This window comes from Protopterus annectens, chromosome 7.part0 (genome assembly GCF_019279795.1).
Source record: "Protopterus annectens isolate FY-2018-M chromosome 7.part0, PAN1.0, whole genome shotgun sequence".
Lineage (NCBI taxonomy): Eukaryota > Metazoa > Chordata > Ceratodontiformes > Protopteridae > Protopterus > Protopterus annectens.
Window position 1 is genome coordinate 460,000,952 of NC_056739.1, and position 25,012 is coordinate 460,025,963.

The window sequence follows — 25,012 nt, forward strand, 5'->3', positions numbered from 1 at the left end:
GATCCAACATGCATAAATGTCATCGTTGCCGACATGCAGGACAAATAAACATCTACTGTGTACTCTCTTCCCTGATATTTTCTCCACAGTCTAGGCTTGTTTGTCATATTTAGGTTGCCTCCATTGTAGAAAGGTGCACTGGGTTTTGTATAATTATACCTGTTATAGGTACAACTAGCTTACATACTGTAAATGGAAATGCTGAAGGAACTTGGAAGTAGATAGGTGAGGGCAGGGGGATTAGATTTCCCTGTCTTTTTCTGCTATGTAGGAATGATAGGTAGGTTCCATTAGATGCCAGCAGAAATTAAATGAAGGTCAAAGAAATCACTGCATATGTATGTAATGGATATTTTTTGAAAACTACCATTACTTAAATAAAATGGTAGTCAGCAGTTTGGAAGTTGTATAACTGTCTGTTAGCACTATTTGCCAGGGTGAGAAAACACTTAGGTTAATAAAAGGGTGAACAATAGTTAACACTGTTTATCTTGAATTTATATATTTTGCTTTTGAGCATTATTATGCCAGCAAATATAAGCTTTATATTGAATGCATACAAACTGTGTTCTGTAACTGTACCTGTTTACTATTTATTTATTTAATATTAGTTTTAATTATTTATTTAATATTTGTTGACCGGGAAATGACAATAAAGTTTCTTTGAATCGTTGAATCTTTGGTAATACCAGTAGTAGTAGTAACAGAAGTAGTAATGGTTGTAGCAGTAGTATTAGTAACAGTAATAGTAGTCATGGTAGTAGTAGCAGTAGTAGCAATAGCAGTAACAGTAGTAGTAGTGGTAGTATTAATAACAGTAGCAGTAGTAGCAGTAGTAGTAGTAGTGGTAATAGTGGTAGTAGTAGTAGAAGTTAATTGTAATAGTAGTAGTGGTAGTAGCTGTAGAAGTAGTAATAATAGTAGCGGTAGTAGCTTTAGTGGTTGTGGTAGTAGCAGTAGTAGTGGTAGCATCTTTAGTAGTAGTGATAGTGGCAGTAGTTGAAGTAACAGCAGTAGTACTGGTAGCAGTGGCAATAGCAGTAGTAGTAATAACAGTAATAGTAGTTGTGGTAGTAGGAGCAGTAGTAGTAACACTAGTAGTAGTGGTAGTATTAATAACAGTAGCAGTGGTAGTATTAGCAGTAACAGTAGTAGTGGCAGTAGCAACAGTAGTAATAGTAGTAGTGGTAGTGTTATTAGTAGTAGTTAACAGTAATGGTAGTAGCTTTAGTAGTAGTAATAGCAGTAGTGGTAGTAGCAGTAGTAGTAGTAACAGCAGTAGTAGTGGTAGGAGCTTTAGTAGTGACAGTAGCAGTAGTTGTAGTAACAGCAGTAGTACTGGTACTAGTGATAGCAGCAGTAGTAGTAATAACTGTAGTAGTAGTAGTAGTAACAGTAGTAGTAGTAGTAGTGGCAGTAGTAGCAGTACTTTAAGGTCAACAAGCAGAATTCCAACAAGTATGTCTCAACAACCATTCGATCTTTCATTCCTTACATAGTACTATGTTCTACAAATTTCAAACAATAAAATGCAATTCATAAGGCTTTAAGATTTATCAGAAATAAAATCACAATGAGAAATAATATAGTATTATTCAGGTATGCATTAGTTCATCAGTTTTTACTTTATGATCTAAATACAGTTTGAGATTATGTCTTATCATGTGGAGAAATATCTGTTGCATTTTGGCTGGCTGCTTTAGACATCAGCATCATGTGTAATTACATTTGGCTGAATATGTTTTCAGTCATTTAGAATCACTGGATATGTTACCAAACACAGTGTGCAGTGCTCCTTCTTGTCATATGCAAGGAAGTAAGTAAAGTAATTAACAATTTTAAGTTTAAGGAGGAAGACACAAACAAGATGTCTGTGTTAAAAATAAATTTCAAGCATACTGCAAGCCAAGGAAATATCTGCCAAAAGCAAGGCATTTATTTCTCTGGAAATGAAGGAGTTTGGGAGTCAGTCAATGCTAATGTAAATGAACAAAAGTATAGAGTGCAAAAGTGTGAATTTGGCAACCTGAATGATAAGGAATAGTACTGTGTAATCAGCTTAGAGCCAGGTTATTAAGGCTAGTTGACTTATATCAGGTAAAGTAACTGATGTGTGCAAAGCCAGTGAATTTCCAAGTATAAAGTAAAAAATCATAACTGAAGAGTTGGAAGTATATGAAATAAAGGCTATGATTGATAAACTGGGTAAATTAAAACCAAAACTGCAAAAACTAATAAATATAAAAATAAAAAATGTAGGCAACTGTATGGCATCCAAGATGGCCCCTGCTAGTAAACAAGCAGGTAGAAACAACATCCAGTGCAAGTAATGCAGCTACTGAAAGTGAATGAGTATAGGAAAGCAAATAACAGAGTGTATGGGTTTGAGGAGAGTCACAATCATTTTGCAAGAGTTTGCAGGAGTCAAAATAGTGTTCCAGCAAAATTCATATGTATTAGAGACAAAATAACTGGACAAAATGAAAATATATGCAGGCATAATTAAATCACACACAGTAAAAACAGTGCATGCTGTAGTCTATTAAAACAATTATGAATACTGCAGCAAATGACAAATGCTGGTCAAAAAAGATGGTTAAAAGTATAGATTATATATTTAATCTGAATATATGACTGATTGCAATGTACTCTGTGAGTCTAAATTTAGGGCAGTGAACCTTTCTAATTAAGGGCACAATACTCCATGCACACTTCTGATGTATTCAGGGTATACATTTATTTATTTATTGGCTTTGGCTTACTGGGAAAATCTGACTGTGCAGTGCAATTTTTCAGCGGAGGCCTGGGGAGAACAGCTCCATTTTACACACATCATGAACATCATTTGTACTGTTTTTTTCATTTACAGTCAGTTTCATTCATGTGCAACAGTTCCATTATTCAGACATCTTTGACACTGGTTACATCACTTACAGTTTTACCCTTCTGGCCAGCTGCTAGAGGATTTCCTATAATAACAGTCTGCTGGTCTCTGTGACAACAGTCTCATATCAGCAGCCCACACTGTTCATCTGTTATTCATTAGTCAAATAAGTGAACTACTCTTTTGCAGTCCCTTTTCAACCATGCCCTAGGATGTACGTACCACATGGACATTATGCACTCTGCAACTACCTCATAAATTTGTGAACCAAAATGTTGGTTGCTTTAACTGTTTTCCCAAGGACATTTTTGAAGCAATAATCTATATGTCTTACTTTCTAGCCAAATGTGTTCTAAAGTCTTCTATTCCTTGTTTAGTGGCTGTAATGGTAAGATTGTGAACTGTAGTTCCTTTTGTATAGGGTTTGATTCCCTTAGCCCTCATTTACATGCTATGTGACCTTGAATAAGTCATTTAGCTAGGCAGTGCTTTATGATGACTGGGAATTTGGGCAAGGCTCCTCAAGAGATCCCCGGACTGCATGTACCAATGAACCTGTATTATAATACATCTCTCAAGAGCTCAGAAAAGTTCTGGATTAGACTTACTGCACAGATATCATAATGGAAACATGGAAGATATACAAGAAAGATAGATAGATAGATAGATAGATAGATAGATAGATAGATAGATAGATAGATAGATAGATAGAAACTGCAAATGTATATATATATATATATATATATATATATATATATATATATATATATATATATAATGTATTTCTCACCATTATGTTATTCATCTGCAGGTTCTTCTATGTACGAAATGAAGATGCTGATAACTAGAATCCAATTCATTATGGGTTTTTTTTTTGTTACAATCAATAAGTCAGTACTACACTGCAGAGACTGAATGTTTGGGAAAGTAATTATCTTCCCCTTCAAGTGACATTTAATTTACATTGCCAGTTTGTTTAATCCAGTATTGAGCCAGGCAATTCAGTTGCTTGAGAATGTGTGTGAAAATGATATTTATTAGCTTCTGAATTAGTCTGTTATAATCTTTCAGCATGTGATTTTTTTTTGTGTAATTTAATAGGCTATGAAAGGCATGATATGAGAGCTAATGAATATGGGACACTGGTGATTATGAATATTGAGGACTTAATAAAACCTTTTATCTTTTGTCTAATGATTCTTTTTATTCAGTGTTAGGTTTAGATTGTATTGATAGAGCAAATAAAGTGATGGACACAGTACATCTGAGCTTTATTGAATAATGGGAACATAAATGTATGAATTTTGTACAGTAGATAAACTTGGCTGATATACCCATAGCAAAACAAAAAAGAGAATAACAATATCCCATCTCTTCCTACTGCATTTGCTGCAATTTCAAAGACCAAACCAATGGCCTTAGCTGAAGACAGGTTATTTAACTCCTTAATTCATTGCATACCTTCTTACAGTAACAATAGCTCCCAATTTATTAATCGTATTATGTGATGATAACTGAAATAATGCTGCTAAAGTGTTTCTGTATAATCTGCACATGTAAGTTAGCTGTAGACATTTTAAGACATAAGTGTGGCATTGCTCTTTTAGAGTGTACCTAGTCCATAATGCATTCCATTGCATATTCTAAAACTAGTCAACTGGGTGTAAGATGTGAAGTTTTAACATAATTTTTGTTGATGGTATATCCCTGACACTTCTAACTCAAGCAGAGTATATTATTGGGTAACAATTGGTGAACTCTTTGACATGATATCAGTACTGGGATTTTCTCAATGAATGAAAAACGAAAAAAAATGTGTTATCATTTATGAAACAAGGCTGTGCCACCAAGAGTGAATCCATAAACTCAAAGTCAGTTCCTCTAGTGAAAAAGTCATTTTACCTCTCTTAAGTCCTTGTTTTACTAAATTTGAGCCATTCAGTTTAGAAAAAAAATGAATTTCTTCAGCCACTAACCCACCATATTCATTTGATATCTCCAAATCCTTCTTCTGGCCTACTGTTAGCAAACTTAAAAAATATATAAAATCCAGGTAAATAAAATTCTCAATACAACAGAATATGCAGTTGTTTCCTTTTCACTCCTAGAAGTTCAGAGTACTATGTATGAGTCAGTTATTGTTGTTGTGTTTTTCGGCTTTTTCCCGGTTAGAGGTCGACACAGCGGAACTCCGGTCTGCTAATGATTGGCAGTTGATTTTTACGTACCGAGTTGCCAGCCCTGATGCACAACCTTCAACGAAGGAACGCCCATTCACGCATGTCTCCACATAGAAGACGCTCTAGCTGAGAGTCGAACCGGACAGTGTCTTACAGTGAGGCGACAACGCTACTGCAGCACCACCATCGCGGTATGAGTCAGTTATTACTATACTCAATTAATATTTTGTGGCAAGAAAAGACATTATAAATAAAAGAGCACATTTCCACTGAGATATACAACCAAAGACTGAAAGTGTTGAACCATTTGTAAGGCAGTTCATAAACTGACAGAAAATGGTGGGTTTAATGGTACAAAAGATGAACAAATAATGGACAGAACTGTGATGGGTCTATATTATATGAACGAAAGTTCATATAAGCAAATGCTCTAATGAGTGAAACTCCCGAGGTACGTGTTGTGAGATCACAATACAGTGGAAACTGGAGTTTTGCCCTTTCCTCACTGTAGTACGATCTCAAAGTTGGAATATATATTTAGTGAGGGGTGTTGGGGTGCAGCCCCCCCCCACCACAATATTGTTTTCGATGTCTGGAATTTTTGCTTATTGAGCGTTCGCTTCTATGACCTTTCATTCATATAATATAGACCCAACTGTGACTGGCTGATGTAGAAGTGTCTCAAAAGTTACAAATGGAAGTTACTCTAAAAAAAAAAGGAACTACAAATCACCAGAGAGGTGGAATTAATAAAAAGGCAAAATGAAGATTCAAACATGGTAAATGATGTATGTGAGGTAAATTGCAAGGTTAATGGCAAGTTTTGTAAAAGGTATAATTCTGATTAAGCTAAGTGACTGCGAAGCAGAGTGACAGCATGGCAAACATACAAAGTGTGACCATTACCATAAGGAGTCACAGCAGTACCCTGCATGTGACGAGATGTAAGAGATAAAGCAGAGTTGGTCATTTTGCTGTCACTTGTGAAACAAAGCTATTTTAAATATACTCCTGAAAATGATACTAAAAATAATATGCAGAAAGCATTTTTCCTGCAATTATTCACTACTGTGGTAATACAGAAGCAGACTGGCAAGTTAAAATTCTTATTCATGGAACATTTCTGAGTTTCAAGACAGATATAGGGGGCCAATATTAGCAGGACATCATGTGCTACATATAAACGTTTCTTGAAACGTCTCCAGTTGCATGAAGCAGACACCACAACTCATAGGCCTGCATGTACTACATCTGAGTGCAAGAGGCACAAGCGTGATTTTTCGAGTTTTTGTGCTGGATGATCTGTACACAAATAATCTACTCAGCAGAACTGCAGCATGTGTGATTGGCTTAATTGTCAGGAGGAACTGAGTCAACATAGATGTGTTTGGTGAAGTTAACATGCATAATTGTGAACCAGTAAAAATTAAGCTAAAACCAAATGCTGTTCCATATGCATTGATCACACCCAGAAGTTATCATTTCCTATGCTGTCCAAGGCAGAATGTAAATGGCTGCAAGCCTTGGATTAACTGAAAGTGTAATTTAACTGAATGGTGTACTGCCATGGTCCAAGCAATTTAAAAGAATCGTTGAGTGTGAATATGTGTTGATTTAAAAAAGCTGAATGACGTAGTTGTGAATGAAGGGTTCTTTTTCCAATACTGGAAAACATAGCACACAAACTTGTTAATGCACAGATGCTTTCTACATTAGATGCTGCCAATGGATTTTAACAAATACTTTTAGAAAAAACGTCAAAAACTAATAGCCTTCATTATTGCTGTTCAAAGCTTCTGTTTTAAAAGACTGCCATTTCCTGTAATATCAGTACCTGCTTTTTTTTTTTTCATGCATCAGGATTTCACAATCAGAGCACAGCTATCAAAGCATGATGGCTTGTCGTTATATAAAATCTGAACTGGAGTACCCCTATCACAGACAGTACAACTACTTTGTCAAATACATGAAGGCCGTTAAGGTCTCACTAAATGCCATGAAGGAGCCAAAATGTCAGTGACAGACATATGGCAATCAGGATATTACAAATCTGGTGTCCAAGTGTTAATCCTGTATCATACATACATTACAGAGACAAGAACCACTTACGTCAGCACCATTACCACAAGGTCCTTGGCAAAAAGATAACTGTTGACTTGTCTGTGTTTGAAGGTAAACATTACCATGTTTTTGTGGACTATTACTCTTGTAACATAGAAGTAATCCATATACTGTCCACAACTAGCTGGCAAGTATTAACCAGAGTCAACGTTACATTCTAGAGATACAATTTACTTACTGAACTGGTTACAGACAGTGGTACACAGTTTATGACCAATGAATTTTAACATTTTGTTGCTGACTGTGGATTAACCCATACTTTGGCAGGTTCTTACTATCCATGGACAAATGGTGGAGATGGCAGAACAATAAATCATTCTAAACAGAATATTAAAAAATGTCAAATAGAACTCTGCCATTTCCCCCGAACACCCTATACAGATGGGAGTACCCCAAGGGTCAATTCTAGGACCACTGCTATTTAATATTTTTACTAATCAACTACCTACCTATACCCCACACTCATCACTTGTCCAGTATGCAGATGACTCCACAGTCATTTCAATTGCTGACTCCTTTCTCGAACTCTATACTACAACACAGAACTCCTTCTTGTCGATTGAAAACTGGCTCAACCAAAACCATTTAATCTTAAACCCAAAAAACACTAAACTCTTACTTTACATACCTAAAACAATGTCCCACCTGAAACCATCTTTCACCATCGCTTCCCACAACAACACACCTATCTCAGTTGAAAGCCATGCCAAACTTCTAGGAGGTATTATTGATGACCAGCTAAAATTTGGCATACATGTTCTAAGTAACATTAAGAAAACCAATCAAAAACTTGGTCTCCTTTATAGAAATAAAAACTTTCTCTCAAGCAAAGCTAAAATAGCTCTATTGCATGCCTACCTATTACCAACCATTCTCTATGTCTCTCAAATTCTCACCAATTTACAGGCCACACTTACATTTAAACTAGAATCCACTTACAACAAGTAGCTAAATTTGCTGCTGAACTGCCATACTCATCTCATTACTGCCTCACTCTCAGGAAACTGAACTGGTTAGAATTCCCCCATAACCTCCTCCTCTCTCAGCTCCAGATAATTTATTCCATTCTATACCAGCCCACCTTTTGCCCCAGCATCACATCCATCATCTCTCACTACACCCCTGCAAGAACACTCTGGAACTCTGATCAACATCTCCTGCCTATTCACAAACCCAAGATCAACTTAGGAAAAAACCTTTATTGCTATCAGCCTGCTGAAAACTGGAATAAAGTACCACTTGACATCCGACACATTAGACCCAAACCCCAATTCAGAAAGGCAGTAAAAATGACTTAAGCAAAAATAAACTATGTCACTGCTACCCCCCCCCAACTGACCCACCTCTTTTAGCTATTCTATCTCTCCTCTTTCTTCTACATAAATGCAACTCTACCTTTTCCTAATCATTCATCATTTCAACACTGCAAACTATCTTTCCTACCTCATTGCCTCTAACCTATACAACCCTTATAAAATTATTTTTGCTACTTAACCTCCTCTTTTTTCTTACTCTGCCAGTTTATTCTGTTTTTATTACGCGACTTGTCAACAGTCAAATGTGTAAGCTTTGAAACCCTTACACACTTACATGTAACTACACTGCAACCACTTTTGTTTGCCTTGTTAAAATTATAACTGTATGTTTTTCTTGAACTCTGCACTGTACCTACACATGCTGTAATGTCCTGCTAATAGATATTCTATGTGTGTGTTCTTATATTATTAACTGACTACTAACTCAACTCAATTGTATGTAGTTACTGTGGAGCTTTTCTCCCCAGGTCTCCACTGAAAAAGGACTCTGTCCCAGCTGGACCAACCTGGCTAACAAATGTCAAATAAATAAATAAACAAATAAATAAATAAATAATAAAAATAAACAGATTCTCATAAACCTGTCATGGCCTTTTGAGCCATTCCCCACAGAGCCACCAGAGTTAACCTATCACAGCTAATGCTCAGAAAACAAATACAAACTAGCATACCAATGTTAGAATCAAAACATGAACCTAAAGTTATTCTGTACAATATTGTCAAACAAAATGACCAAAAAGTCAACGCCTCATAGATACAGTTTTACAACTAATCTCATTTTGCACACCCTCTACAGTCCCACAATCAGGCCAAGCTGTCCACTTAAAGTTGAAGAAGGAGAAAAAGTGGGACACAACAGGTCTTGCAGTGCAAAAAACAATTTTCCTACATGGTGAAAGCAAAGATGGTGTGATTGTTCAACAAAACAAATGACATGACCACTGGTTAATGAAGAGTGTCAACCTGAATGCAGTGTTCCAGAAAACCAACTGATCTGAGCCAAGAATAACCCGATTAATATCTATAAAATCTGTACCTGTACCAACAACAGATCTACCTCAATCAAACATTTAAAACAAGAAAGTAAGCATGAGTTAAACTATTCAGTGACAGACCTCATACTGTCCATCCAACACAACTGTCTGACTGTCCATGTTCCTAATTCTGTTGACGTCATTTTGCCTAAAAGCTGTAAAAGTTCTAATGCGTATCATAATAGCATGTCTCAAAAGTTTATTTTTCAAGTTCTCAACCCATTTTGAGTAGTATTTGGCAAAGAGTGGCAATGGTGTAAATGTCTACACTTTATACACAATTAATTCCACCCAGAAACTCAGCAGTGATATTCACTGCAACCCCAACCATATTAAACAACAATCCAACTGACACAGCTACAAATGTTTCTGAATCTACTTCCCATCGACCTCTGAATCCAAACTCCTGGTTATAAACATGAATGTTAGATGTATACATAAAACCCAAAACATTCATGCCCACCTATCTATTTACTCATCTGATATACTAGTTACCACTGAAACCTGGTTAAAGAAAGAAGTCTGCTTTACTAGTTACTACTGAAACCTGGTTAAAGAAAGAAGTCTGGTTAAGTATACAAAGCCAGCCCCCCCCCCCCAGAATTTCATATAGTTAGGCTTGACAGGAAAAACAACCATGCTGGTGGTGTCAGTCACATTTAATCTCCTTTCTCCTAGTCTCTATCTGTACTATAAGAAAACTTCTTCAGAAACTAAAACCAACCTGGCCAACATCCAACAGATTACCTAAAAATAGCAGCAGATGATATCTCTTTCCCTATATCAATACTGATAAACTGATCCATATGTGAGAGATATGCCTCATTCATCAGGAAGAAGTCCTATACGATACAACTCTACAAAGATGGCACATCAGTAGTCTTTTCCCACTACAGACCTATTGCAATGCAGTCCTCTGTCTAAAATACTAGAAAAATGCATCCACACACAACTTATGTAGTATACTGACTCTAACAGCCTTCTCTCATCCTTCCAACCAGTCACTGTCAATGTCCCACAAGGATTAATATTAGGCCCTCTCACATTTTTATAAATAAAATACATACTGCCGCCCACCTTGCTAGCATGGTTCAATATGCTGATGACAAAATCCTTATATGTCAGCCCCATCCCTACCACCACTTCAAGATATCACCCACAATTCTTTCACTGCTATTGAAACTTGGATAAAGGATAAAAATTTACTTTTGAAAACTAAAAAAATTTGTGCTGTTCCCTACTAAGCAGTACCAAAATGAAACACAATCTTTCGAAATAACCTCAACCAGCAACTCAGAAATTACATTGTAACTCAATCAAACCTTCTGGGCATCTTAACAGTAACCTCAAATTTAACCAGAACAGATTACAAGCCATTAAAAAAAGAAACTAGAAACACGGCTCACTTTATAGGACCAAACACTACCTGACAGATGATGTTAAGTCAAAAACTAGTATCTACCTTTCTTCTTCCATCCCTACTGTGTGTTTCATCTAGTCTTATAAACCTAAACACTACACATACTGACATGTTCTCCACTTGTTACAATAACATTGCCAAATTTGCTGCCAACCTTACATATAGGACTCATCACTGGAACAGCCCTTGAACAAACTGGCTTGAGCTACCCAACTATTTAACATACTGACAACTTATTACTACACACAATCTTATATGTGCACCAGAAAAATGTCCAGCATTAAAAGATACCTTGCAACACTACTCTCCAGTTAGAGATCTTTGCTCAGTCAATAAGCTCTTACTAATCACAACAAAGTCTAATTTGTCTGTACTTCTGGTTTTAAATGCTTTTTGGGAACGGGAACAGATGGACAGTTTTATTTAGCTGCTGCATCAGAGAAGGATTTATTTTTGGAAGCTGCCTGCTGCCTGGGCGAAAGCTGCTGCTTCTCGGAGGACTGAGGATGGAGTCTGGACTGGCTGTTGGGATTTACTGGGAGACGTACCACAGAGAAGCTGAACATGTATTTTCAGAGTGAGTAACCTGCTGTTGGGATTTACTGGGAGACGTACCACAGAGAAGCTGAACATTTATTTTCAGAGTGAGGAAGCTGCTGGATGAACACAGACGGTGGGTGTGTGTGTGTGTGTGTGTGTGTGTGTGTGTGTGTGTGTGTGTGTGTGTGTGTGTGTGTGTGTGTGTGTGTGTGTGTGTATGTGTGTGAGAAAATGCCCCCAACGGAATACATCTGGTGGCTGGAGGTACTCAGGCTCAAACCCTATACCTTGGGTACAGGTAAAAAGAGCCTAAAGTCCCTAGCCACCATCACTTGTGAATTAAATGCCTCACATTTTTGTTCTGCTCCTCTGGTTTTCAGGAGTGGTAAAACAAAACCTTTTATTTTAGCAATTTTCTAAGGTTATAAAATAAGTATTTGAAATGTGTCCCTATTTTGGGGCTTTATTCCCCCATTATTGGCTTTGTTCTGTATTTTTCTGCTAAGAGGTCGAGAGCTATGGTGAGAAGTGAGAACTGAATTCACTAAATGATATGATAGCCATTTAAATTTGTCTTCCTGTCTTTCAAGAAGCTGCTGGTTTAGCTTAGTGGTATGTTGCTCTGACTGTAGTGCACAGGATTCTGGGTCCAAGAGTTGGCAGTGAAATGCATGGTGGTAACACAACATTTTATGCAAGCAACTTTCCAAAATTATACAAGCAATGTTTAAAATGTGTCCCTGGTTTTTGCCCCCCCCCCCAATTGAAAATAAGTTCAAAAAGCTGTGCAATATGCCTATGGCTTACACTACTGTGATTCTGTATTTATATATTCTGTGTAGAAGTACACTTTCATCATGTTAATGTTCTGAATAGGGCAGTTTTGTCATTATTGGTGCATGCATTTTGTTCATTGCCTACTGGAAAAATGTCCAAACAAATTTAAAATGCAATTGTGTGTGGAAGTAGACTGTTATCATGGAAATGTTCTGAATATGGCAGTTTTGTCATTATTGGTGCATGCATTTTGCTTCATTGCCTACTGGAAAAATGTTCAAACAATAAATTTAAAATGCAGTTGTGTGTGGAAGTAGACCTTTATGATGGAAATGTTCTGAATAGTGCAGTTTTGTCATTATTGGTTAATACATTTTTGTTTCATTGCCTACTGGAAAAATGTTTAAACAATAAATTTAAAATGCGCTCTAACTTACGTCTAACAAGTGTGCTGTATTATACAAGGAATATAATTTAATACAATCAGGAAGGTGAATCAAGGAATGCGTACATGTATGCAGGTCCCTAAAAATATGTTTGAAAACAGCCCAGAGGAAAGTGTGAAAGGCTCAAAATCATGGGCAAATTTTAAGCTTTACTCTTGTTACCAAAGCAATGGATGAAGGTAAAACAGTTCACACCACATTACCTTGACCTGGCCAAGCCTTTTGACACAATCTCCTACTCAGGTGTAATACAAAAGATGAATAATGTAGGAGCAAAAACTTACATCACCAGCTGCATTGTCAGCTTGGCTCACAGGATGCAGGAGATCAAAACAGGGGAAGAGACCAGTCCCCAATGGAGTCCCCCAGGGCTCAGAGCTCAGACTTGTTCTGTTTTGCATATATATCTCAAAAGTAAAAGGAAATACCAAAGAGCTTTGGCCAGCTATGTTTGAGATGACTGCAAGATAGGTGAAGTTATTGAATCCCCAAATGACTTAACAATCATGCAGGAAGGTTTGTCCCAAATAACTGGTGTCAACATCATGCCAATGCCCTTTGAGAACTGATCCAATTGCTTGGCATTTGGGAACTTGTGTGTACAGTGACCTAACTTTTGACCAACATGTGCCCAGAGTCATAAGAAAGCCTTTCTATATTGCACAGCTTATAAACAAATTGATTGTGACTAGATCTAGAGATGTTGTTGTCCCCCTTTGCAAAGCTCTCATTATGTCAGTCATTTTGTACAACGCCCACTTTGGCATGTATCTGTCCAGCCCAATGCAACAATTGGAATACCTTCCGAGATACCTTACTAAAAGGATACAAGTCATAAACAATAGGTCTTGCATGGACCACCTCAAAGATGTATTACTATACTCAGTATCCTACAGAGCGCTTAGAGGTGACATGTCTGGCATACAAAGCATCTTCTGACATAATACAGATGGACCTATTGAACATCACCAAGTCAAATGGCATCAGAAATACTCAGTCCAGCTATCTAAAATGAATGTTGTGGAGAGATGGATATATATCACAGAGGCTACCACTGTTCCGGAACAGACTATCCATAAAAATAAAGCAAAGCTCATCCATCCATATTCAAATGCAACTTGGATCCAAGGATGGGTAATAGAAAATGTACTCCAGGATTTCCCCTCATGACACTAATGGATAGAGGCAGTTGCTAAATGCTGCACCCCTTACGTGGCCCTCTCAAATTATCGATGGTATGATCGCAGTTGTTTGCACTAGGGCTAATATACAATTATCAGCCATGGGGATAGCTAAGACCAATCAGAAAATGTTAATTGAAGCACCAAAAGGGAATTGGCTAAGCTTAAAATGTCCTCCAAGTGAACCTATGTTGTGGTAGCAAATAGTTATAAAACATTACCCTTTTTAGTTCACTAAGTGCCCCTGTCACCCTCCACCCCCCCCCAGTCTTTAACAGCTTCCGGTGCCTATGCTCCTCATGCAGGACATAGGGCATAAAGGAGACATACAGACGCAAACGCTCAGAACTGAAGAAGCCCCAGAAGGAATAAAATGCCCTCATGGACAAAGATGTGCATTCATCAGGAAAAATAAAGGAAAAAAGGGAGGAAATCCCCCTCAGCCAGGAGGGAAACATAACACAGGGCAAGAGATGGGACAGAGGAGCAAGGAGAGAGAGGAAGCGAATATTGCAGCAGTGAAGAAGTAGACATTTACTGTTGTGGTAAGATTTTATGCCCTTCCATATCACTTTTCCAGTATTCTTCACCTAAGGGAGAATTCAAGAGCTCAAGAGGAAGCCTGGAACTTGGAAGGAGGAAGGCACAGAGGAACCCTCCACAAACCTGTGTAGAATAGCTCTGGCAAAGCCTGCTCTGGCCCTGGAAATAACATCAAACTTGTAATTTTTAGTAAAAGTATTAACAGAGGACCAAGTAGCAGCCTCAAGGATGGAATTGGTATCCGAACCTTGAAAAAGGCACCTGAGGAGGTAACTGCCCTAGTAGAATGTGCCCTTACAGAGGAAGAAAGACATTTGCCATGAAAAGAGTAATAAAAGGAAATGGCTTTTGAAATCCAGGAGTTAGTGAGTGAGTATACTGATCTGAAGTTATAGGAGACTTTTTTTGATAAATAGCTAGCAAACAAGTTGAAAGTTTCTAGATGTATCAATTTATACTTTAGCAATGATAGTAGTAGAGTGCATCTTTGTTTGACTGATACCTTTAACATCTGAGCCATAGATCTCAACCAATCAGGGACAAGTCCAAAAATAATCAAGGACAATCAGGGACACTTTGAAAATATTAGTACTACTAACTTGAGACATTGACAGAATGAGAGAATTAAGCAATAACCCACACCTGGGTGTGGGCAATGCTGGATTTACCCACGGTTGGTGTGGTTTGGTCACGAGGGCAAAGACCAAGTGGCCAAACAAAGACAACCGTGGGTAAATCCAGCATTACCAACACCCAGAAGTGGGTTATTGCTGTTATACAATGACATTATTTAAGAAAAAAATATTTACATTTCTTAAATAATGGCATTGTATAATGCCTCCGTGCTGCCCTTCCGCAGCTGTCTGATGCTCTGCGGCAGTTCTGATGTACTGCGCATGAGTATGCTTATGCAGTACATCAGAGCTGTGGGTGGAAGTAACGGAGAAAGCAAGATCTCCGTTGCTGTTTAGAAACTGTCTCGCTATGTTAAAGGAGTTTAACATAGCGAGACAGCCTTAAAAAAGCAACGGAGAAAGGAAGATCTCCATTGCTTTTTTTAAAGCTGTCTCGCTATGTTAAACTCCTTTAACATAGTGAGACAATTTCTAAAAAGCAATGGAGATCTTGTGTTCTCCGTTGCTGTAAAAAAAAAGACTTATACTAATGGAAAAAGTCTGGGCGACTGGACCTTTTTCCATTAGTATAAGTCTGATTTATAACGTGCACGCTGAACAATCAGCGTGCACGTTTTGGAATATTAATGGGGGGGTTGTTGTATAATGTGAATTAATACACAGTTTCTGAAGTAAAAGAAGTGTATAGGTCTTATTATTGTCATTATTTATTAAGTACAATTCACAACCTTTTGCCCAAAAGTCACCAGTTTTAGGAGGGATTAAGAGGGACAGAGCTGACATTTGAGTCAAAATCAGGGACAGTTGAGAGGTATAATGTTATTATTCACTAAGATAGCTGAAGTATTGTGATGTTCCTTGTTGAGTCACATGTTCCATTGTTATGGGACTGAGGGGATTTTTTTTTACTTTTTTTTGTTGCTAGTTACTTTTGCTTTTTTTCAGTTTGTTAGTTGTTATCCATTGTAATAATCTGTTTAGACCATTTTTAGACCTTTATAAATGGTTTTGTGGGATGCATTGGATCTGTAGATGAACAAATCATTTACAACGAAGACGAGTTGCTTTAACAAATATGTAGTTATGTGTACATAATGATGTGTCATTTTAATTTAAGAAATGAATGTAATTGTATTTGTAACTAAATATATTAATTTAATTTCTTATAGAGAGTTGGTTTTCATCAGCTGTTAAAGATCACATGAACATTGCTTGCAATTTACAGTATTGGTTTCTAATGATAAGACATCTGATATAATCCTACATTTAATACAAGGGCAAGAGTATACTGTTGTTTCCTTGATTTGTTTATTCAGTTTTAAAAATGCATTAATGTTGATAACCTGCAACTCTAGCAGTAATAATTGATCTATTTACATTGTGCTTGCTTGTGAATGCATTTTTTTGTTTTGTTTTGTTCTTTGTGACATTGCCAGATTAGACATTTCCCCACATATTTCTGGAATTTTATTTCTTCTCCTCTGAAACTTTGGCATGTAATACTAAACCTTCTGTAAGATTCCGGCACTTAAATTACCCACATCCCCAGCTCCCATCACAGCATTGCAACCACTTCCTGTGCATCTGCTTCCATATATTTTGAATGTATGTTCGTGTCTGTGTGTTTTTGTGTGTGTCTGTGTGTTTGCTACATATATTTGAGTGTCATTTAGATGATCAAATCATTCGATCATCACATATAAAGAAAAGCCAGTACAGCTGATTGGAAATCAGTTAATTGAACATTGCCAGCTTCGTTTCTGAGTGAGATCATGAACAGTGGGGATTAGAGAATTTGACCTTTCCCTATTGTGCAAAAATCTTGGAGTAGAGCAGTCTTAGAGTTAATACATATAATTAGCAGGGAGTACGGAGGGCACAGTCCCTACATGGAGGGGGGGGGCAGAGAAGTGTGCCCCATTAAAAAACACTGATTTTTATTATTTTTATTATTTTTGAAGAACTAAAGATCAAGGAATTTTCCTTGATCTTTTGAGTTTCATATATATATATATATATATATATATATATATATATATATATATATATATATATATATGTGAGTACATAACCAAGTGTCATATACGCATATAACACAGGTAATTTTTCCTAATGTTGCATCTGTAGTCTAAGGACATATGTTAGAGTTCCTGAAGTATGTTCAGCTGTGTGGTATTTTAGGAAACACAGTTTACTAGACTTTGTTAAGCTATGTACCCTATATAACCCTGGAGCTGATTATATAGTTTTGGATAAGATGGCACTAGGCCTTTAGAGATCACAAAACATTCATAATTTAAATTCCTGTTACCACTGCAGTTTTAAAAGCTGTGGCTCATGTCTCCACTCATAATGTAACAATTTATTCCTGTGTCACAGGGATTTCTACTGACATTCGGAAATGATACTAAAATCCAGACACCATTCCCAGACACTCTTTGTCATGGATCAAAGCTCAGCCTTGTAATTTCTGAAACTAATATCACCTTCCAGCAAGAGGATCAGGCAACTCTACAACCAATTAAAAAGGCAGACTACAGGGCACTCAAGGAAGCCTGGCTGGACAAGGGGGCTCTCTTCTTTTTGGGAGGAATGCCTGGTAAGAAATATCCTCCTTCATTTTATACAGAAATCACAGGATTATTTTATTCCAACACACCATGTGCATGATTATAATACAGGCATCATTAGTCGTTATCAGTATAAAGGTCTGTGAAGTTAAATTTTTTTAGCATCACTGTAGTATGTATGTGTGTATGTATTGGATTTTTAATGTTCTACTTGACTGCAGAGCTATTTTTTGGGGAGTTAGAAATACCTGTCTCCGTGTCAATCCCATGTCGTAAAATAGATATTTAAATAATACTAACCAGAACCAGTAGGGGATCAGAGGAGTCAATGCTGGGCTCTCTCCTATTTGGCATTTATTTTGCAGGCATCCAATTCATTATCCCCTAATTGTGGTTGGCAAAGATTACTGAAGACTGCAAGGTGGACACTGTTATTGGCTCATTCACTGATACTAAACAGCTCCAGCAAGGGCTGGAGATACACATACATACTGAAAACCATCTCAAGTTAAATGCAAAAAACTGTAGCATATGTTCTAAATGATATCCCTCTTCAAACAGACAGACCAACATGGTCATAAGAGACCTGGGTACTTATATGGACAATTCCCCTCTTATTCTATCAACATGCTTCCACCATAATCGGGAAATCCCTCTATCTGTCCCAGTGGAATATATTCAAGATCCAAAGAAATCATCCTGCCACTGTACTCTTCCCTTATGAGACCCAGTACTGAATACAATGCCTCCCTTTGATATGTATAAATCAAAGTATACTGACCAACTGGAAAGGCCCAAAGATACCATACCAGGAACATTAAAGTCCTTATATCCTTCAAGTTTCTTGACCAATTAGCACAGCTGTCCTTATACTAAGTAGCCTTCAGGTGGCTCCACGGTGGCCTGTATCTTGCTTTTTGAGTCAACAAAGACCCAGTGCAATCTTGACATACTGATTCTTTGAAAAATCAATGGCTCTACAAAATCCCACACTAGGGACCTAAATCTAAACTAACAACTAAATAAGACTTACTGGCAAGATACATTCCTAACTCAGTGTATTGCCAGCCTATGGAATAAGTTACCCCTACAAATCAAACAAAGTACTGCTTTGACTACCTTTAAGGCTAGTCTTGATGATTGGATGGGTAGACACAAATTTACACAAGGACGGTCACATACAGCTCGGCTCGGTTTTGGGAGATAAGCACTATTAAGTGCCTACTATTGTCCCTATGTCCTTATGTCCTAAGTGCGATGACCATTTATGACCCCAGTATTGTAAATGGTGCCATTACCTTACCTGTAAACTAGGCTGTTTAACATACAGTGCTTTGTACTCAACCATCTTAATGTGATTATTTAACACCTAATTTTCTTGTCCCGCAATTTTCTGCAGTTTTTCCCAGACACAGAACAATAACATGGGACAGCAGCATTTGCAAGAGATGCCTGTAAAGCTTTTAACCCAGAATAAGTACATTTAAGTAGTTATATTAACCTACTAACCATTCAAATTCCACTCGGTCACTACAACCCCTAGTGGCTCTTTGTGTTTCAGTAGGATTTTTGTGTTCATTTATTAACTGGACCCTGTTATAAGAAGTGATTTGAGAGCATTGCCTGGTTATGTGTAACTTGCTTATGTCACTCAGAGAGACAGAGGTAATCAAACTGAGGATTTCAGGATGACACTGGAAGCCTGAACACTCTGACCCATAATGAGTGCTAGGTCAGTAGTGTCAAACATCTAGGGAAAAGAAATTAGCCACATTCCCATCTATGAGTAAGATACAGGAAGCCTCTTAACAGTTAAATCAGGTGGTGACACAATGTACATAGCCAATACAAGTATACATCTAAAATAATGATTTTAGCAGGTCTGAAACACAAGATGTATCTAAAGGTTTAATGAAATAGCTTTCTAAGCAGTGAATTTACTCTTTTGTTTATGAATGTTGACACATTTCAAATTCAAAAGATCATTTCATCTTCTTAATACATAGCCATCAAACTTCTCAAAGGCCATACATTGCTTGGGAACCACTGATATGACATCTGTGGATTAGATTTTACCTTACTAAGCCTTTTTATTCAGGTACTTCCTGTTTTACTAATTACCTGGCATGGGTGTTTTCTTAAAGTAGTAATAATGCAAGAATGTTGACAGTCATTCAGCATTTATGTGAATTCATCTTAGATAACTACCAATGAGTCATGTTAACATGTTCATTTTTCAATGCTGTACACATTTTGCAAAGTAATATTTTTCGAATAGCCCCTTTTTGGAGGGTTAATTTGTATATCACATACAACATTTTTTATGGAGCTAATTTTATTTTACTATTGTTTACCCCTGTATCCCTCATAGGAAAGCTGTTTTACACACACTGTTCTCCCTCATTCATATGTCCTAGTTCATATGTGTTTATTATTTTCTTCTGATGCTCTCCAATGCTACTTATTTTTTCTGTATGAAACTAATCCTCCCATGTTACTGATGTAGTTAAGGCTTCCATTAATTATGTCTCCATCATGCCTGTCTCCACTTGCACTGCATATATAGCTCATACAGATAGATGCTTGTCACTCTATCCACATACACACTGCCTTCAAACTGCATCTGCCTTTCCCAAGAAGTTGCCTCAGAAACTGTAACCACCATTGCACACATGATCACATGCGTTATCTTTAAAGATGAATTATTCTTCCATTGAGTTGTAAAAATGCTCTCAGAGATCATTTTCATAGGTAAATTATTTCCCAGACATGGTGCATGAATGATTTGTTCAGGAAAACTATCTTCCGCTGAGCTGTGAACATGGTGTCAGGAATGATCTATATTTCTTCAACATCCTGAAGATTTGATCTTAGGAATGACATTTAAAAAAATACCCATCAGTGCTCTGCAGACTTGGTCACAGAAGTGATCAGTATAGATGAATTATCCCTTCATTGTGCTATAAATTTTTTCCCAAGAATAATCAGTTTAGCATTATCTTCCACTGTGCTACAGATATAACCATGGGAATTATATGCAGACAAACAACACCGTTTTATGGTGCTAATTGCATAGTACCAGGAATGATAAGTACCAGCACATTACTCCTTCACTGAGAAAAAAGTTGAAATATATTACTGTTACCATTTTCACTTTATCACACAGACATCTGAGGTGCACACAGTCAAAAAGTATCTATAACTTTTGGGTTTAAGGGCTACATAAGGATGAAGTAACTGCCCCTGTTGTAATTTGATCAAGCTAAATAATCATTAATCTGGAACCAAAAATAACACCACGGAAATGAAGTGGAGACCAAACTCTGATAGATGTATTTAGCTCTTTAGTCTGAAACTTTAAACCAGACTTCCTCAGAATAAAACATTCATACCACAAAACTCCTTTAAATAATTAAATTTGCATAACCAACAATGACAATGTATGTAATGAAGTAATCTGACATTCTCTTAAAATATAAAATTAACGGTGTAGTTCAGACCTGGAAAACTGTCTGAGCATAATGTTATTTCCCACTTTGTTTCTCTCATTTGCAATTTATTTTTGTAATTGCCCCCCCCCCCCGTAATCACAAGATTTGCGATCTATAACAAAACATTTTTTTCTTTAAATCATAACAAATCTAGCTATGTTTGCAAAGTGCCTTATTTAAATTCTCCATTTAATTGCATAATAATATTCCCAATCCTAGCTGATAATTTCCTAGTGGTCATGCCAGATAAAAACAATTACAGTCTATACAGCAGGCTAAATAAGTTATACCAACAGAATTACATGTGTAACATGTTCTATACTATATTAGTATTTTAATATTTTCAGAAGACCAAAAAGGACTCTCATAAATATATCTGCACCAGTTGCACTCATCACAAGCATAAGTATAATTTTTCCTCTCTGCCATCATTTTGTAGTAAAAACTTCAAATTTATACCCTTCTGAGTGGTGAAACATGCATAGTCAGCTATTATTGTAGCCAGTTCTAAATGCCCTTTTAAAATGTTCCACTTCTTAGAAACAATGTTGTTAATGCCCCAACTGTCTAACATCATATCCAAATTTAAAGACGTGTCATGTCGGGTATTGTTTTTACCCTTATTCCCCAATGCATTACCATTTCTCCCCAACAAATCATTGGCATTTAAAGCTTGTTGTAATAGAGATAGATATTTTGTTTTCCTATTATAATATACTTCTTCATCAGCTTTATCCAAACAATTCAACCTATGACCTCTGTCTATGAATGCATTTATAATAAACTTCATCTCCAATATAAATAAATGATCATCAGAGGTAAGGGGGAAAGCTGTTATCATTTGCCCTTTAGGAATGTCACCTTTCATAAACAAAAGGTGATTACTCATAAAATGCACATAACTGTTCTTAAAGGTGCTTTTCCAGAGAATATGACTGTGAAACATTGATTTTCTATATCCATAGTTAACACAATATCTAACAAAGTAATAACTAACTCTTTACTACCAATGATAAAATCCAAAAAAATTGGTACTTCCATTAAGCACCTGAATAAGCATATTACACTCATCCTTCATTCCTTTCTAAATAAAGACAAAGTCATCCACAAAGTGTTTATAAAATGCAACCTTGGAAAATAACCTAATATTTCTAAGGACTGTGTAATCCCACCAACCAGAGCCAATGTTGACAAAAGAAAGCACCGCCTGAGCTCCTATTATAACTCCCTTTATCTGCTTGTAAAATTTGTTATTAAATATGAAATAGTTGTTGCCAGTAAAGGTGGCACTGTGGATAACATTGTCTCTTCACAGCAAGAGGTTTCCCGGTTTGATTCTTGGCTTGGATTCTTTCTGTGTGGAGTCTAAATGTCTTTCCTGTGTTTGTATGGGTTTCTTTCAGGCACTCCAGTTTCCTCCCACATTCTGAAGACATGCAGTAGGTGTATTGGACACTCTAAATTGACCATAGGTGTGAGTGCGTGTGGATGAAATAAAGTGCCAGGGCTAACCACCTGGCAGTGTATACCTTGTCTCTAGGTGATTGTCACTGATGAAGTGACACCCTGACCCCATGTGCAAAAAATGGGGAAAAGGGTTATGGATGGATGGAATTGTTGCCCAATAATAATTCCATTAAAATACAAATAGTATTGAAATAGGTGCTACTGTATTCAGTATATTTAATTCAAAAATTCAGCAAAATTCAATAATTTCTGAAATGGGAATACTAGTGAATAACAACTTAATGTCTGAAGTGACCAGAACAGATTCTTGTCCACTAAAGTTATACATCTTCACTTTTTCCAAAAAATCCCAATAATCTCTCAGATAGCTGTCTAAGCTTTGTACTAAGGGATTCAGCACACTGTCCAAAAAGATGGGAATACTGTGGCTCCTTCTGTATGAAGCCTGCATTGTCCTCCTTGTCTATGTGTGGGAATTATATGAGTGCTCTGGTTTCCCTAAAGGCATGATGTAGGTGAACTGTGACATTCCTCTAATCTGTCTGCAAGTAAGCATGCAGTGTGAGTAAGTGAGTGAGTGAGTGAGTGAGTGAGTGAGTGAGTGAGTGAGTGAGTGAGTGAGTGAGTGGGGGGTACACATGTGCTTCTGCTAAATCTGTCTAGTCAGGGACAGTGTCAATGAGTGAGTGTCTATATGGCTAAAATCACCAATTTTATCTGAGGATGCAGAAAATATTGGTGGCACATAAATCCTTTGGCTAACAGTAAAAGAGAACTGTTAACAAGCATTCATTTAAAAAATAAAAAGTCATAAAATGCATCACAGAATACTTAGACACCAGGGGAGTCTGCAGGATTTTTTGCAGGGAGGTGCAAACCCAGAACACCCCCCCCCCACACACACACACACACAAACAACCATTCCAGTGTCCCATTACTTGGCTATTTCTCCCCAGTTGCAATAAACACTGTTCAAACCTCTCAGTGTGCATACTGTTTTATGCTTTACTTCTACAATCATCATCCTCTTTCAGCTGTTCCCATTAGGGGTAGCCACAGCAGATCACCTGTTTCCATTTCTTTTTGTCCTCTGCATCTTGCTCTGTCACACCAACCACCTGCATGTCTTCTCTCACCACATCCATAAACCTTATCTTAGGCCTTCCTCTCTTCCTGTTACCTGGTAGCTTCATCCTTAGCATCTTTTTCCCAATATACTCAGCATCCCTCCACAGCACATGTCCAAACCAACGTAATCATGCCTCTCTGGCTTTGTCTCCAAACCTTCCAACCTGGGCTGATCCTCTAATATACTTATTCCTAATCCTGTCCACCCTCATCACACCCAGTGCAAATCTTAACATCTTTAATTCTGCCACATCCAGCTCAAACTCCTGCCTTTTTGTCAGTGTCACTGTCTCCAACCCATATAACATAGCTGGCCTCACTACCCTCTTGTAGACCTTCCCTTTCACTTTTACAGGTACTCGTCTGTCACAAATCACTCCTGACACTCTTCTCCATCCACTCCATCCTGCCTGTACTCTCTTCTTCACCTCTCTTCCACACTCACCATTACTCTGAACTATTGACCCCAAGTATTTAAACTCATCCACCTTTGCCACCTCTACTCCTTGCATCCTCACCATTCCTCTATCCTCCCTCTCATTCACACACATATATTCTGTCTTAGTCCTGCTGACCTTCATTCCTCTTCTCTCTAGAGCATATCTCCATCTCTCCAGGGTCTCCTCCACCTGTTCCCTACTCTCACTACAGATCACAATGTCATCTGCAAACATCATAGTCCACAGGGACTCCTGTCTGATTTTGTCTGTCAACCTGTCCATCACCATTGCAAATAAGAAAGGGCTCAGAGCCGATCCTTGATGTAACCCCACCTCCACCTTAAACGCATCCGTCACTCCCACCGCAGACCTCACCGCGGTCACACTACCCTCATACATATCCTGTACCACTCTTACATACTTTTCTGACACTCCGGACTTCCTCATACAATACCACGACTCCTCTCTAGGCACCCTGTCATATGCTTTCTCTAAGTCTACAAAAACACAATGCAACTCCTTCTGACATTCTCTGTACTTCTCCATCAACACCCTCGGGGCAAAGATCGCATCTGTAGTGCTCTTTCCCGGCATGAAACTATATTGCTGATCACTAATCATCATGTCCCTTCTTAACCTTGCTTCCACTACTCTTTCCCATAACTTCATGCTGTGACTGATCAATTTAATCCCTCTGTAATTACTACAGCTCTGCACATCACCCTTATTCTTAAAAATCGGTACCAAAACACTTTTTCTCCATTCCTCAGGCATCCTCTCACTTTCCAGGATTTCATTAAACAATCTGGTTAAAAACTCCACTGCCATTTCACCTAAAC

The 25,012-nt window shown here is 37.5% G+C and overlaps 1 protein-coding gene across 2 annotated transcripts in view; it reads left to right on the plus strand.

Moving 5' to 3' along the window:
- SHBG (sex hormone binding globulin) overlaps positions 1 to 25,012 on the plus strand; it is a 373,889-nt gene that overhangs the window by 242,200 nt on the left and 106,677 nt on the right. For both annotated transcript variants that reach the window (XM_044077040.1, XM_044077039.1), the window contains exon 7: positions 17,457 to 17,676. In XM_044077040.1, coding sequence (XP_043932975.1) covers positions 17,457 to 17,676 — 220 coding nt within the window. The remainder of the gene's footprint in view (positions 1 to 17,456; positions 17,677 to 25,012) is intronic.